General features: G+C 40.6%; 3 protein-coding genes across 5 annotated transcripts in view; 2 read left to right on the top strand and 1 right to left on the bottom strand.

Annotated features, from left to right (window-relative positions):
• Positions 1-5,405: 5,405 nt before the first annotated feature.
• The window catches only part of LOC123878417, a 35,369-nt gene continuing 27,758 nt past the window's right edge, over positions 5,406-13,016 (top strand). Inside the window, exon 1 of the mRNA XM_045925598.1 lies at positions 5,406-5,417. The gene's annotated coding sequence lies outside the window, so the exon portion shown is untranslated. The remainder of the gene's footprint in view (positions 5,418-13,016) is intronic.
• LOC123878628 (protein ALP1-like) lies at positions 7,533-10,104 on the top strand. Of its 3 annotated transcripts, none has more exons than XM_045925937.1 (3): positions 7,533-7,988; positions 8,588-9,364; positions 9,719-10,104. In XM_045925937.1, the coding sequence occupies exons 1-2, from the start codon at positions 7,533-7,535 to the stop codon at positions 9,359-9,361; spliced, it is 1,230 nt and encodes a 409-aa protein (XP_045781893.1). In that variant the 3' UTR covers positions 9,362-9,364; positions 9,719-10,104. The 3 variants fall into 3 exon arrangements, with proteins under 3 accessions (XP_045781893.1, XP_045781895.1, XP_045781892.1); XM_045925939.1 differs by lacking the exon at positions 9,719-10,104 and having other exon boundaries at positions 8,588-8,893; positions 8,992-9,498; XM_045925936.1 differs by lacking the exon at positions 9,719-10,104 and having other exon boundaries at positions 8,588-9,498.
• On the bottom strand, positions 7,988-9,832 carry LOC123878655. The gene is made up of 2 exons (XM_045925968.1): positions 9,500-9,832; positions 7,988-8,558 (listed from the first exon to the last, which is right to left on the bottom strand). The coding sequence occupies exons 1-2, from the start codon at positions 9,830-9,832 to the stop codon at positions 8,040-8,042; spliced, it is 852 nt and encodes a 283-aa protein (XP_045781924.1). The 3' UTR covers positions 7,988-8,039.

The following is a 13,016-nucleotide window of genomic DNA, read 5'->3' on the forward strand; positions in this document are numbered from 1 at the left end:
CTCTACATTCGTTGAGATTGCTAAAAAATTATTACCTCTATAAAACGGACGGATTATAGTGGCGAGTCGCAAAACACTGGTCCCGACTAGTTGTTAAAACGATCGTAGCCACCTAATAAAGTTTCTAACTACAAACTGTCATTTTTGCTTAGTGAATAGAGTTTTAAAAACTATCGATACGAAAACATACGTGAAAAAGCATTTCCGGTTTCTATTCCATCCCATTAATGGCTATGATCGAGAGTCATTGTCTATGACGTCATCTTGGTTAAAAACTGACGTTAGCGAATAGAAAATTTGAGTTTGACATTTAATTATTAGAAATTTTCACGAAATTAGTGTGCCACTGAGATACAGCATAACCCTGCTGGCCCGACTCTCGAAGGAAACCCCAACTACTTCCGGACAATAATAATTGCCTTTGTCAATATACGTCTTGTCATGAAACGTATATTGACAAAGGTATAATGACATATTTAATAAGGTGTATTGACGTGGCTACATTTGTTTCATTACACAAAAGTTAAATAAAAATAGTAATTTGGTCAGTGTTGCTGATAATAAAAAGTATTTTAGCCAGTGTTGCTAACACGTGCTTTAATGATACTGTATGATCTCTTATTCTAAGCTGCGTGACATTACCCAGGTGCTTGAAGTGCCGTGGGTCACATACTACAGTCCTCGCTTTGATGATTATGATGATTATAAACAATTTTTGTTTATAATCACCATTGTTACTTTAGCTTTTGGAGGTTTTTTTGCAGGATGGAGTTTGATTTTATTGACGTGACAACGTCTTATAATTCGATAGAGCCGCCTGCACGCACGAAAAAACATGACTCATGCAGCGAGCCGGGCGCGTCGGCCTCCGTCGTCGAGGCGACGGCGGCAGTGGCGGCGCGCGCCGGTGCCCGCCCTACGGTTACGCAGCTCCTTGCGGAACACGGGGTAGTTTGCGTTATTCGCCGTGTGCGCGTCGCCACAGTTGGCGCATGTCGGCGGCTCCTCCTGGGGGCGTGGGCAGTCCCTGGCTGCGTGATTCTCCGCACAGACCACGCAGACGATCGGGCGGTGGCAGTTTACGGAGCTGTGCCGCCACTGCTGGCATCTGTGGCACTGGGCTGGTCCCTTTCTGCCACGCCAGGCCTCGATCGTGACACCAGGCATGCAGAGAAACTCGCGCACCTCGTATATGCCCGGTGTGATGTCCGGCGTTCGCTGCAACTGCGTGAACATAAGGCATCCCAGGCCTGCCTGGACGCGCGGGTATCGTCCTCACATGTTCGGGGACGTACCCGAGTTCGCGCAGCTCCGCCTCGACCAGCTCCGGCTCAGTGTTCGCCGGCAGGCCGCGTATCGCAACCTTGAGCCTCCTCTTGACCGGCAGCGAGTAACAGAACCAGGAGATTCCGTTAGCGCTCTCCAGCTGCGTAAGGTAGCGCTGGGTTACGCGGAACTCCTGGTCCGACTTTGGGATGAAGCGGACGCCCTTGCCAAATGTGCGTCCGTTTGGAGCGTGACCGAGGGGCCTTTTCAGCTCCCTGAAGTGAGTGGGCCAGTCCGGCAGCACCTCCACGATCAGCGGAGGCCTTCGGCGCCTTGCTGGTGTCGACGACGGCGGCGCGTGCGGGCGCAAGAGCGGTGCCCGCTGAGGCCGTCTTCGGTTTCTTGTTTGCAGCCCCAGCTGCGTAGGAGGGGTCGGACTCACTCGCCGGCGCAGTCTCCATCGGCTCGTCGGGCGACAGAGCCGGCATGTTCGGCGGGGTGAGGGCCGTGGTCTTCTCTCCTCTGCAACAAGTGTCAAACCTTCGGTCACCCGGAGAAATATTGCAAGTCCAAGGAGGTGGTATGCGGAAAATGCGGCTGCACCGGGCACAAGAAGGACGACTGCAAGGCGGAAAAGTCCCGGTGCGCCACCTGCCACCGTTTCGGTAGGGAGTCGGACTCTCACACCACAAACGCACGGTCCCGCCCCGCCCGCCAGTACGCTGAACAAAGAGCCATCGCTACAACGAATTATGGCTGCCCCTAGGGGGCCTCAAACTCTTTGTATCGGGCAGCTCAACCTCGGCGGCGCTGCTGTTGCGACGAGTGAGCTACCATCGCTCGCCCGGGCGCTGGGGCTGGACGTTGTTCTTGTGCAAGAACAATACAGCCTCCGCCCGGCCTCATCCAGCACGGCGCCTCAGCCAAGGCTGGAGCACTCGTCGTGTCGGCGGACGTCGCAGTGGTGGCCCTCAACCTTCTCTCCACGTCGCATTGCTTCGTCGCGTCGATCAGTAAGGGTAGCGCGGAGTTTACTATCGTTTCCGCATACTTCCAATACTCAGAGGCCATCGACCCGCACCTACACCACCTAGAGAAGATTATGAACTCCCTAGGGCACAGAAGCGTCGTCATCGGTGCTGGCGTCAACGCGCACTCGCCTATGTGGCACAGCGAACCCCGCCACTACACCGGGCGGGGCCAGGAAACGGAGTACAGACGGAGATCGGTGAAGGATTTCATCTCATCTAGAGGGCTCGTCCTCCACAACGCCATGGGCCAACCCGCAACCTTCAGCGGCCCAAACGGAGAGTCTAATATCGATGTCACGCTAACAACACGCAGCGTCGCAGTCCAGGACTGGCGAGTGCGCGACGGAGCTTCGTCAAGCGACCACCGCCTCATCACTTACACCATTGTCTGCGATCGCGCGCGACGAGCTGTACAGTGCGCCGAGCTTGTCGATGGTGGACCGCCGAGGTTCCGGGAAAATGGGGTCAATTGGAGCCGATTCCAAGCGACGATCAGTGCAAGAGTGGGGCTCCTGGACGAGCAAAGGAATGCTTCCGCCCTGGCCAGTGAGCTCACGGGTGTTGTGGTGCGCACTGCGCATGAATGTCTGGGTGTGCGTGGACGGAGCCGGGATACCGGCTATGAGTGGTGGAGCCCGAGGCTGGATGCCATGCGCAGGAAAGTAGGCAGACTTCGCTGCGCATGGCAGAGCGCCAGGAGAGTGGGTGGTGACAGAGAAGAGAGAGCTAGGGACGCATTCCATGCAGAACGCAGGAGGTACCGACAGCTTATGGTGGAGACGCAGAACAGCTATCACCTCCGAGAGGCTGAGTCGGGTAACGTCGACCCCTATGGTCAGGCGTATCGGGTTGCCTGTGGGAGGTACCGACCTCCCGCAAACGTCATCAACGGCATTAAGTATGCCGACGGCCACTCGGAGAGTGTCGGTGAGGCCGTGGATAATCTGTTGCATGCCCTGTGTCCGGACGACGACCCGTCTAAGGATACGGCGTATCACAGAGAGGTCCGGCTAGCGGCCTCCATTTTCCCGACTGGCTGCGACGCGCCTCCACTCACTCGAGACGGGCTGCAGGCCATAGTTAGGTCCCTGCCTAACACGGCTCCGGGAATCGACGGCATCACGGCGAGAATGGTCAAGCACGTGTGGGCTGCGGCCTCCGCGGAGCGGTGTACGGTAAGTGCGTCGTGGAGGGGGTTTGGAAGGACGGCAGACTTATCGTACTACCCAAGGGGAACGATAAACCGCTGACCGACCCGAAAGCGTATCGTCCGATCACGCTTCTTCCTGTCTTGGCAAGATTTTAGAACGCGTATTGCTACTGTGTGCGCCCCAGATCGCAATAGGGATCTCTCGGTTTAAATACTTTTATTTCTTTTAAGAATAAAAATGAAGTTAACTAAAAAAACAGAAATAAGTATTATAGCCTGATATTTTATATAACACAATACTTCTTAAAATAAAGTTTTTAAATATTACAACACATGGCTATCTTTTTTCAATATTATACTAACTAACTAGTCTTGGAAATATATAGCTTTATAGTTTTCTGTTAGACAAAGAGAGCGCTAATGAAGTGTGACATCACAAGACAGTAGCTACATACAATTTTCATAAAAAAATTGGTTTAAGAAAGATACAACCAAGTAGCATACATGCTACATATAATAATGAATGTCAATAATAAATTTGGCAACAATCAAATGACCAATTTAAATCAAAGTAGGGAGCAGTGTTATTTAAAAAAAATTAAAACTTGAGTGAAACTTTTTTGTCCTAAAATTAGCAATATTTTAAGTATCATAAAATAGTAAGTATAACACAAGGAATCAACATAAAGTTTTTGTACAAGTCGGCTGTGGCTAGTGACCGCTTGATCGACAAAGGCCTACTGCCAAGCAATTTAGTGTTCCGGTAATAATTTGAGGATAAACTTATTATCCCCTTCCAAGTTAGTTAGCATCCATCTTAGATTGCATCCTTAACACTATTGAGTCTGACCTCTACTTTGCAGATAGTGCTGAAGGAATGATTCAGCAATATCTGCTAAGCGATTCAGTACATTGGTTCTGTTGTTATCCGCCTCTATTCTTCTGCCTTCATTTGCCACCCGTCTTTCCTCCAATTGAAGACGGCCTGTTCAATAGCCGCGAACTCCCTAGCTGCTCGATCGAACGGCGTTAGCGTCCGCCTTCGACGCGCACCCTCACGTCGTCGGTGAGGAGATGGCTGCGGTGATGGAGGTGGGGTGAGGCTCGGCGTGTAGGTGTGTGATGTGTCAGGAGCTGTTGGCTGGTCTTGGTTAATGTGAGAACGTGTGGGCGAGGGAATCACTAATAATGGTAGTGGCGGTGATGATGGCGGTTGTGAGATAATATCCCTTCCTGCAAATCAAATGTATGTGTTTCAACAATGTGCACTTATAAAAACAAGCAAATTATTAAAATAGAATAAAAACCCGACTGCTTATATGATATCAACTGAAAATATAATAGCTAGTGTTTTCATACAAAATTTTCTAGCAGATGTCATCAATCAGTCAGTCAGTCAGTCACACAGAGAACAATGTGCATTAATTTATTTTGTTATACTATAAAACTAACACTATTAACACATACCATCTTCAACACCAGCACAACCTGAAAAATATAAAGATAATAAGCTAACGCTGAGCTATACACCCATTTGGGGTGGTGTCACAGATGAAAATGTACATTTGTATGCTGTTTTTATATGTGACACCAACAACAAATAAATGCATTTTCTTTCTAATAATATTATAAGTTACGTATATAATACCAGATATATGTATATTAACTGTAATAGTTGGTATTAATGAGAGAGTGAGATCTATTAAGTACAGACTTGTGGAGCAACCCCACATCCATCTACATATTATTTTTTATATTATATGGTAACTAGTCAATAAAATTAAAATTATATTTACTAACATCAAATCCTTGTTCATCTATCTCCTCATGCCCCTCCACCGCCAATGCTCCAATAATTCCTAACAGCCTTGTCTCCAAAGCTGTTAGATTTTGACCTCTACTAGGGCCACCACCAGTGCCGCTAGCATGACGGCGAATCATTAGTGCCTTTTTTTTGTTTTGGATTTTCAGTCTGCCCAAACCTTAAATTAAAGTTATAGTTTAGCACAGTGTGATAATAAGTAATAACAGCTATTTTAAATTGAAGTTTATGTAAAATATGTACAAAGCACAGTATATCAATAAATACCTTTTTCCATTTTTCTGGAGTCTTATTTAACCCACCGCCAATCGAGTTAAGGAGGTTTGCCAGCTCTTGCCATGACCGGTCGGCTCTTAACCGGCCTTGAGCACCAGGCTGAGGTTTCGACAAATCTCCGTGGCTGAAATATAAGTTACAAAGACTCAGTCAGTGTATAGGATTTCAACTTTCATAAACAATATGACGTATTGAAAAAATATTTTACCTTTCCATGTATTCTAAAAGAGCCGAAAACTGCTCACCACTAGCCCGTGCTCTGGGTTCCATTTCTACGCGTAGTAGTAGCACTACTACGCGTAGAAATGGAATAGCGTACTTCTGTAGTAGTAGCTATTATAACATATTGACAGGCAAAATCTGTGACTGATCTCGATTATTTTCAGTTCAACAGTAAGGGGATTTATCTTTATGAATAGAACCGTAGCGCCATCTCTTGCAGACTTGTAGTATTCTGATATGTAACGGTTATTATGATAATTTGATAATTTTATTTTCACAATATGTATTTGTAGTAGGTATTAAATAGTTCATTTTTACATGAATTGTCACAGGAACATAATTTGATTGTATTTTAGTAAGTCTTGTCAAGAAATTGAGAAATATTTACTTGTAATTCACAGTTCAAATGTACGCCACTTTTATGTTGATATTTTGTTAATCACTTATTTATTTCCGCGGATAACACTCATACTGTCGATTTATGATAGTATCAATGACTTACACACATTTTTTTGAAAAGTTAATAGCACATTGCACTGGATTATGTTTACGTTACGGCGCCACCTGGCGGAGTCGCTACTGCTTGCTTCAGGCTTGCTACTGCTTGCGCCATGCTACATGCTTCAGGTTTCTTCAATGTCAATTCTGGATGCCTTGATTTGAAAGACCGAAGCCATTCAATACCTGCCATTTGGTCTTTTTCCCAACTAGCAGGACATTGGATATTATTTACTTTCGCCATTTGATAAGCAATACGGCGCACATCCTTAAGCTATGGTTTCCTCCAAAAGCGGTGCCGTTTTTAAACGGACGCAATATGATAACCTCTAAAAGACGGCCATAAACATGTGGTATGCTCGAGACTGCATTGACCGTTTTATTACGGTGAACAGACCACACACACACATATATAGCACATCATGAACCCGCACAAAATCAATTAAAATTTCATTATCCTCGCTGGTCCAGTTGATGAAACTCATTTTGAACAATAAATATTTTAAAATGACACGCAATTAATATTACGCTTGAAAATACCTTCACCGCTACATGAAAAAACGTTGACAGACACTTCGACACCGACAAGACGGCCGTCATGCAAATGGCGGTACCGCTTTTTGACGTTACGGCGTAAATTACCGTTATCTAGGAAACCGCGCCATATTGTTTACATAGACAACGTTCTAGTGACGTCATTCACCGCTGTATTATGGGCGCTACATGATGGCACCGCTTTTGGAGGAAACCAGAGCTTAACAGCACAATCCGTAAAATTTTAACGCACATTCTCTGATATATTCTTTAAGCGCTGTTTCTTGTTTGACTGTAAACGTTTTATTAACTTCGTAGTTGGGAGTAAACCTTTGACCTGGTAAAGATGCATCATCCAAATTCTTATATTTCTTTATGTATCGAAACAGCGTAGGATAACATACATTGCACTCTTGTGCAGCTTTTCTCAAGCTCCTTCCTTGTCTGTGCATTTGAATAGCTCGAAGCATATTTTCCCCTGTATGATCGCCTTTCTTTCTTTTGAGAGTTTTAGTACGCGCCATCTTAAAAGAAAAATAAACATCAAATGTTAAATGTTATTCAAATGTTTGTAACCACAAAAATTATTAATTTGCCCGGAACTTATGGTCAGTTCACATTATTCCAGTCCAGTAATCCAGCGACTTAATCCAGTCCAGTGCTGGACTGGATTATATCGTCCACATTATTCCAGTCATTCAAAAGCTGTTAGATCGGTAACACTATAGTGACAATGCTTTCAAGAAAGGAGTTTAGAAATTGTTTTAAAACTGTTCAATTATTACTGTTAGAAGAAGTAACTGATGTAGTTGAAGAAGAACTAAAAAGAAAAAAGCGGATTTGGGTGAGAAACTGGATAAGCGAAAGAAATGTAAAAGGAGGCTCAACAATGCTTTTGCAACAGCTGAAATCAGAAGATGCCTATGAATATAGATTGGCAATGAGAATGACAGCAGAAAATTTTGAGGAGTTGTTATCATTAATTTCAAACAATATTCAACGTAACGATACATTATTAAGAGATGCCATACCTGCAAAATTAAAACTAGAAGTCACTCTATCCTTTTTATCTACTGGAAATAGTTACAGAAGCCTCAGTCATCTGTTTCGGTTGCCAAAATCATCTATATCGCAAATCATATCAGAAGTTTGTCAAGAAATAAAAAGGGCATTAAAAGATCACATCAAGGTAACTAATTTTCTTTATTATAATTTCCTCATACTTAACACTATTTCACATTTAAGCTTGATTGAAAGCATTCATAATAATATTGGCGTATTCTGTATCTTCACACAATAAATTAAGTGAATCATCAGTGGCTTGGGTGTCTGTAGTAGATGCTGGACTCATTGAAAATGTATTAGAACTTGGACCAGGCGCTTGTAGTATGTGAGAATAACTCGTATTACTAAATCTCAAATCGTTCAGTCTACATTTTGTTACCACTTTTTGTATTTCTTCTTGGCCTAGGATAGCCTGTTCTGTGGAAAGTTTTCTTAATTGCGTTGCAATGTATTTTCCAAAGATATCAAATTCATCTTCCTCTCTTTCTGAGTTGGAGAAGTCATTTTTGATCTCCTTCATGTTTTTGACAATTGCAGATAACTCTGTTAATCTAGACTTCTTCTTTCGTGGTTCCGGTGCAGAAGTTTCCGGTGTAGGAGTTTCCGGTGTAGGAGTTTCTGGTGTAGGAGTTTCTGGTGCAAAAGCGGAGGGATCGTCATCAGCCCGCACTCTAGATTGAGATTCTGTATTTTCCTGAAAATAAAATTATTATTTTATTACAGGTACCAAGTACGCCACTCGAATGGGGACAAATCGAGAAAGGATTTCGGAATAAGTGGAACTTTCCCCTTTGCTACGGAGCGATTGATGGAAAACATATTAAAATTACGGGCTCCAAGGAGTATGGAAGTGTGAATTTTAATTATAAAAAAGATAATAGCATTGTTTTAATGGCACTTGTAGACCACGATTATTGCTTTACCTATATCAACGTAGGAGCAAATGGAAGTGCATCTGATGGTGGTATTTTCAAAAACTGTTCTATCTATAATCAATTGGAAACTAGCGGCTTTATACCAGAAGGAGGGGTAATTGTAGCTGATGCTGCCTTTCCATTAAAAACATACATGATGAAACCATATCCTGGGCCCAATTTAAGTTTTGAAGAAAAAATATTTAATTACAGATTATCACGTGCCAGACGCATTGTCGAAAATGCTTTTGGAATATTAGCAAACCGATTTCGAGTTTTCGAAAAGGCTATTTCGACAAAGATAGATACTGTGGATCACATTGTATTTGCAGCTTGTTCTCTACACAACTGGTTACGAAAAAAGTCGAGCGCTTATCTAACTACTTGTTCTATTGACCGCGATGATATTGATACCCACAGTTTGATTGAAGGTATGTGGAGAACTGACGTACGCGGTTTAAACAGTATCACACAGCAAGGCAGTAACCATTCATCGTTAAGTGCAAGAGAGAAAAGAACACAGTATACTAATTATTTTGTGAACGAAGGGAAAGTACCGTGGCAAAATAATATGATTTTTTAAAAAGTAGGTAACTGTAAATTTTATAGTCACTGGTTGTAGACGAAAATTCATTTCAATTTATCATTCATTCTAAATAATCTTAGAATTATATAATTTCATTAATAAATTCTGAATAATTTAATTTCTTAACAAACAAACCTGTACTTTTCTTTTCACCATTGCATTTCTTATAAATGAATTGAACTCGGCGAACCATTTTATCTTCGGCTGGTAAACATCACCACTAGCACCAGAAGTGGAGGATTTTTTAATCTTGTCCAGTTCAAGGTAGTATGTAGATCGCATACTTTTTATTTTATTTTTTACATCTTCTACAGTAAAACCTTCTATTTGCATACCCTCACAAATTTTTTGCAGGGCGGATTGGCGCATGCCTTTGTGTTTATAAAATTCTGAAGTGATATCCCACAGACACACATGTTCTCTATACAAAGAAACAAACAGAAGAGTTTGGTTTTCAGTTAATTTCATTGTTAGGAATTAGCTATAGAACTCCACAAAAAACAACAATGCGTGTTCACTGTAAAACGTGTAATCAAGCACTGGATTGGCCGTTCACACTATTCCAGTGGCGCTGGAATGGGCGAGCTGGAATGAAAAATAGACCGTCATTCCAGTCACTGGACTGGATTGATCACTGGAATGGGTACATTCCAGTGCAGGTTCACATTGTTCCAGTAGCATTCCAGCACTGGACTGGAATGCTGGACTGGAATGCTACTGGAATAATGTGAACCGACCATTAGGTACATGATGTTATGTGGTATACAATGAAACAAGATGGTACACATTGAATGTGCATGAATTAACATTTGAATCTTTTCTGGACTTAAAAGCTCTTCAAGAAAAATGGGGATACAATTTTAATATTGATAAAGATGGAAGAAATGTAAACTGGAATGAGATTAAGGTTTTAAAAATTGTGAAATCGGAACCATTGAGCTTCTATTATAAAACGTCATACACCGATACTACTCTTAAAGAAGTTAACATTAGAAATAAAAGGAAAAAAATGACTCCAATATCAGAGGTGTGCTTAAGTAACGCTTATAGTCAAAAACAACAACTAAGTAGTAATAAAAAAAAAGATTTAAAAGAGTTGATTACAAAGGGGTTGATTCCTTCCTTTTATGCTCATTTTTATTATTCAGTAATGTAATGGAATATAATATTTCCTTTTATTATGCATCTACACCTATTTTAAAAATGTTTACTTTTGCTAAATAAGTTTATTCTGTATCCTTACCATCATTGATATTAGACAATAATTATTTTGTTTTTGTGAGACATAGAGGCTGATTTTGCTATAGTATTAGTAAAACACTGAAACTAAAAGATATTATTATAATTTTTATTTATGTTTATTTTTAATAAATAAGTTTACTTTTTGTTTATGTTTCAGTTAGATTATTATTCTTGTTTTTTGATTATTAAGTGTTTCTATAGACTGATTATTCAAGTAAAAATAATAAATATGAATATCTCTTTAATTTTGACAAAAAATCTTTGTTTTTTAGATCCCATGACAATATTTTGTCTGTCTTTTGAAAAAAATTAAAATTGCAAATTAATAAAAAAATTGTTTTATTTTTAAAAATGAGACGATTTCCATGTTCAGTTTTATCAAAATAATGATACATATGACATAAAAATTATATCAACACAATTGAATAAAAATAAAACGAATTATTATGTAATATTTTCAAAACTATAATTTTGCTTTAAAACTAAAGGGAATTTTTGCAACTTACTACATACTAAATCCTTAAAAATGTTGTGAAAATTTTAGCATAAACAGACTGAAGTCATTAAGTTTTTTTTTTGACATCAAAGACTCAGAAATGGTAAGCTTGTCTCTTACTTCCGCTCCGTTCTCTTTTCTTTGTTTTACAATTCTTTTGTAATTTACAAAATCGGGTCCGAATGGATACAAACCACACGTCTTAAATCCTGCTTTTATATTGTTTCCAAAAGTTTCGTTGTTGATTAGTAAAGTGTTGAGAGCTGAAGGAAGGTTAAATTTTGTGATTTCTTGACCATCGTTTTCCATACGCCACTTCCTAACGAGATTACGCCAGTTCTGTTTTAAAGGATAAAATACTGCTACATCCAAGGGTTGTAACATGTGTGTCGTGTTTGGAACTAGTGCAACCACGATTATTCCATTTTCACGACACAATGTGCTGAGTTGCATGGTCAGGTGCGATTTGTGACCATCTAGAAATAAGATTATAGGCAGTTCTATATTTTTATCTTTCAGGTAAGGGATAAATATATTCCCAATATATTCATAGAAGGCCTTCCTTTTCTTGCCTGATTTTAGAATAAAATTTCTTGCTTTTATTTTCATGAACCTGTAATTCAGCTTGTGCACATCTTTTAGCTACTTCATTGAGGTGTGGGTTTTTTAGCTTGACTTTTAACTCTTCACATGTACAACATGTATCCACTTGTGGCTGACCAAATCCCAACTTAAAATTAGTACAAAATATATCATAGTATGACTGGTAGCTTAATGTGGCCCCTGGATGCTCTTTCTTGAATAGTTCAAACATCATTTTAACATTTAATTTTGCATCTAAGTATGTTATAGAACGTCCTGTGTAGTGGCTTTCTTTCTGTGGAAATGACTTTATATGACTTATAACTTGCATTCGCACGTCTGATGGTAAAGTTCTATGATTATCATGCGTACCACGCATATCCTTTGGTACTTCACATTTGAGTAAAAGAAAACGCAATCGGCTGACTTGTTTTTCTTTCAAATCATACAGGGATAGGAAAGCCTTCAGCAAACTTCTTTCTTGCTTTCGTTAATCATTACATGGTATTTGAAAACAGCCGAGTTATGTCTGGGCTCTTCTTTACGTGGGCGACGTCTTTTAACAGGACAGACAGTAATAAGACCTTGCAAAAATATGTCCTGTGCGTTCTTAGAATCTATACTGAGTAAACGTGGTAAAATAGAGCTTTGTTCTTGTTCTGTAAATCCTTCAAAGCAACGTTTCTTGCAATTGCACTGAGAGCTTGTAGCTCGAGATGGTCGTATAACTCCTTTATGATTGACATAACTTTTGCCCTCGATCCTTGCTCGTTTTTAACCCCCGACCCAAAAAGAGGGGTGTTATAAGTTTGACGTGTGTATCTGTGTGTCTGTGTATCTGTGTATCTGTCTGTGGCATTTAATTTACTTTTTAACCGATTTTAATTTACTTTTTTTTGTTTGAAAGGTGGCTTGATCGAGAGTGTTCTTAGCTATAATCCAAAAAAATTGGTTCAGCCGTTTAAAAGTTATCAGCTATTTTCTAGTTTTCTTGTAGAAAAGAAGGTTAAATAACCCTTAGGTTCATAATATTCAAGTGTCAATTGACAAATGTCAAGCTGTCAAGATGGACGTTGCCTAGATATACATAATTATTTATTTGAAAATGATTTGTCGGGGGTGTTGAAAATTTTTAATTTACACTTGTATCACATTTCTTTTATAGTTAGCCGAATTTACTTTCCGTTTTCTCGATCTTGTTTCTTCGTCCATTATTATTAATAAAAACAAAATTAATTTTCGTAAAATTTGACCTCCAACACATAGAAAATAACAAACACCAGTGACAGTTTGACGGTTGCAGTGTTGCCAGTGAAAGGTTCCTTGTAAAAA

This window comes from Maniola jurtina, chromosome 26 (genome assembly GCF_905333055.1).
Source record: "Maniola jurtina chromosome 26, ilManJurt1.1, whole genome shotgun sequence".
NCBI lineage: Eukaryota > Metazoa > Arthropoda > Insecta > Lepidoptera > Nymphalidae > Maniola > Maniola jurtina.

Excerpts from the sequence above, each read along its gene's own strand:
- LOC123878628 (XM_045925937.1), top strand. The coding sequence starts at position 7,533 with ATGCTTTCAAGAAAGGAGTTTAGAAATTGTTTTAAAACTGTTCAATTA. Across the intron at positions 7,989-8,587 it reads CATTAAAAGATCACATCAAG|GTACCAAGTACGCCACTCGA; the intron begins GTAACTAATTTT and ends ATTTTATTACAG.
- LOC123878655 (XM_045925968.1), bottom strand. The coding sequence starts at position 9,832 with ATGAAATTAACTGAAAACCAAACTCTTCTGTTTGTTTCTTTGTATAGA. Across the intron at positions 8,559-9,499 it reads TGGTGAAAAGAAAAGTACAG|GAAAATACAGAATCTCAATC; the intron begins GTTTGTTTGTTA and ends TTTTATTTTCAG.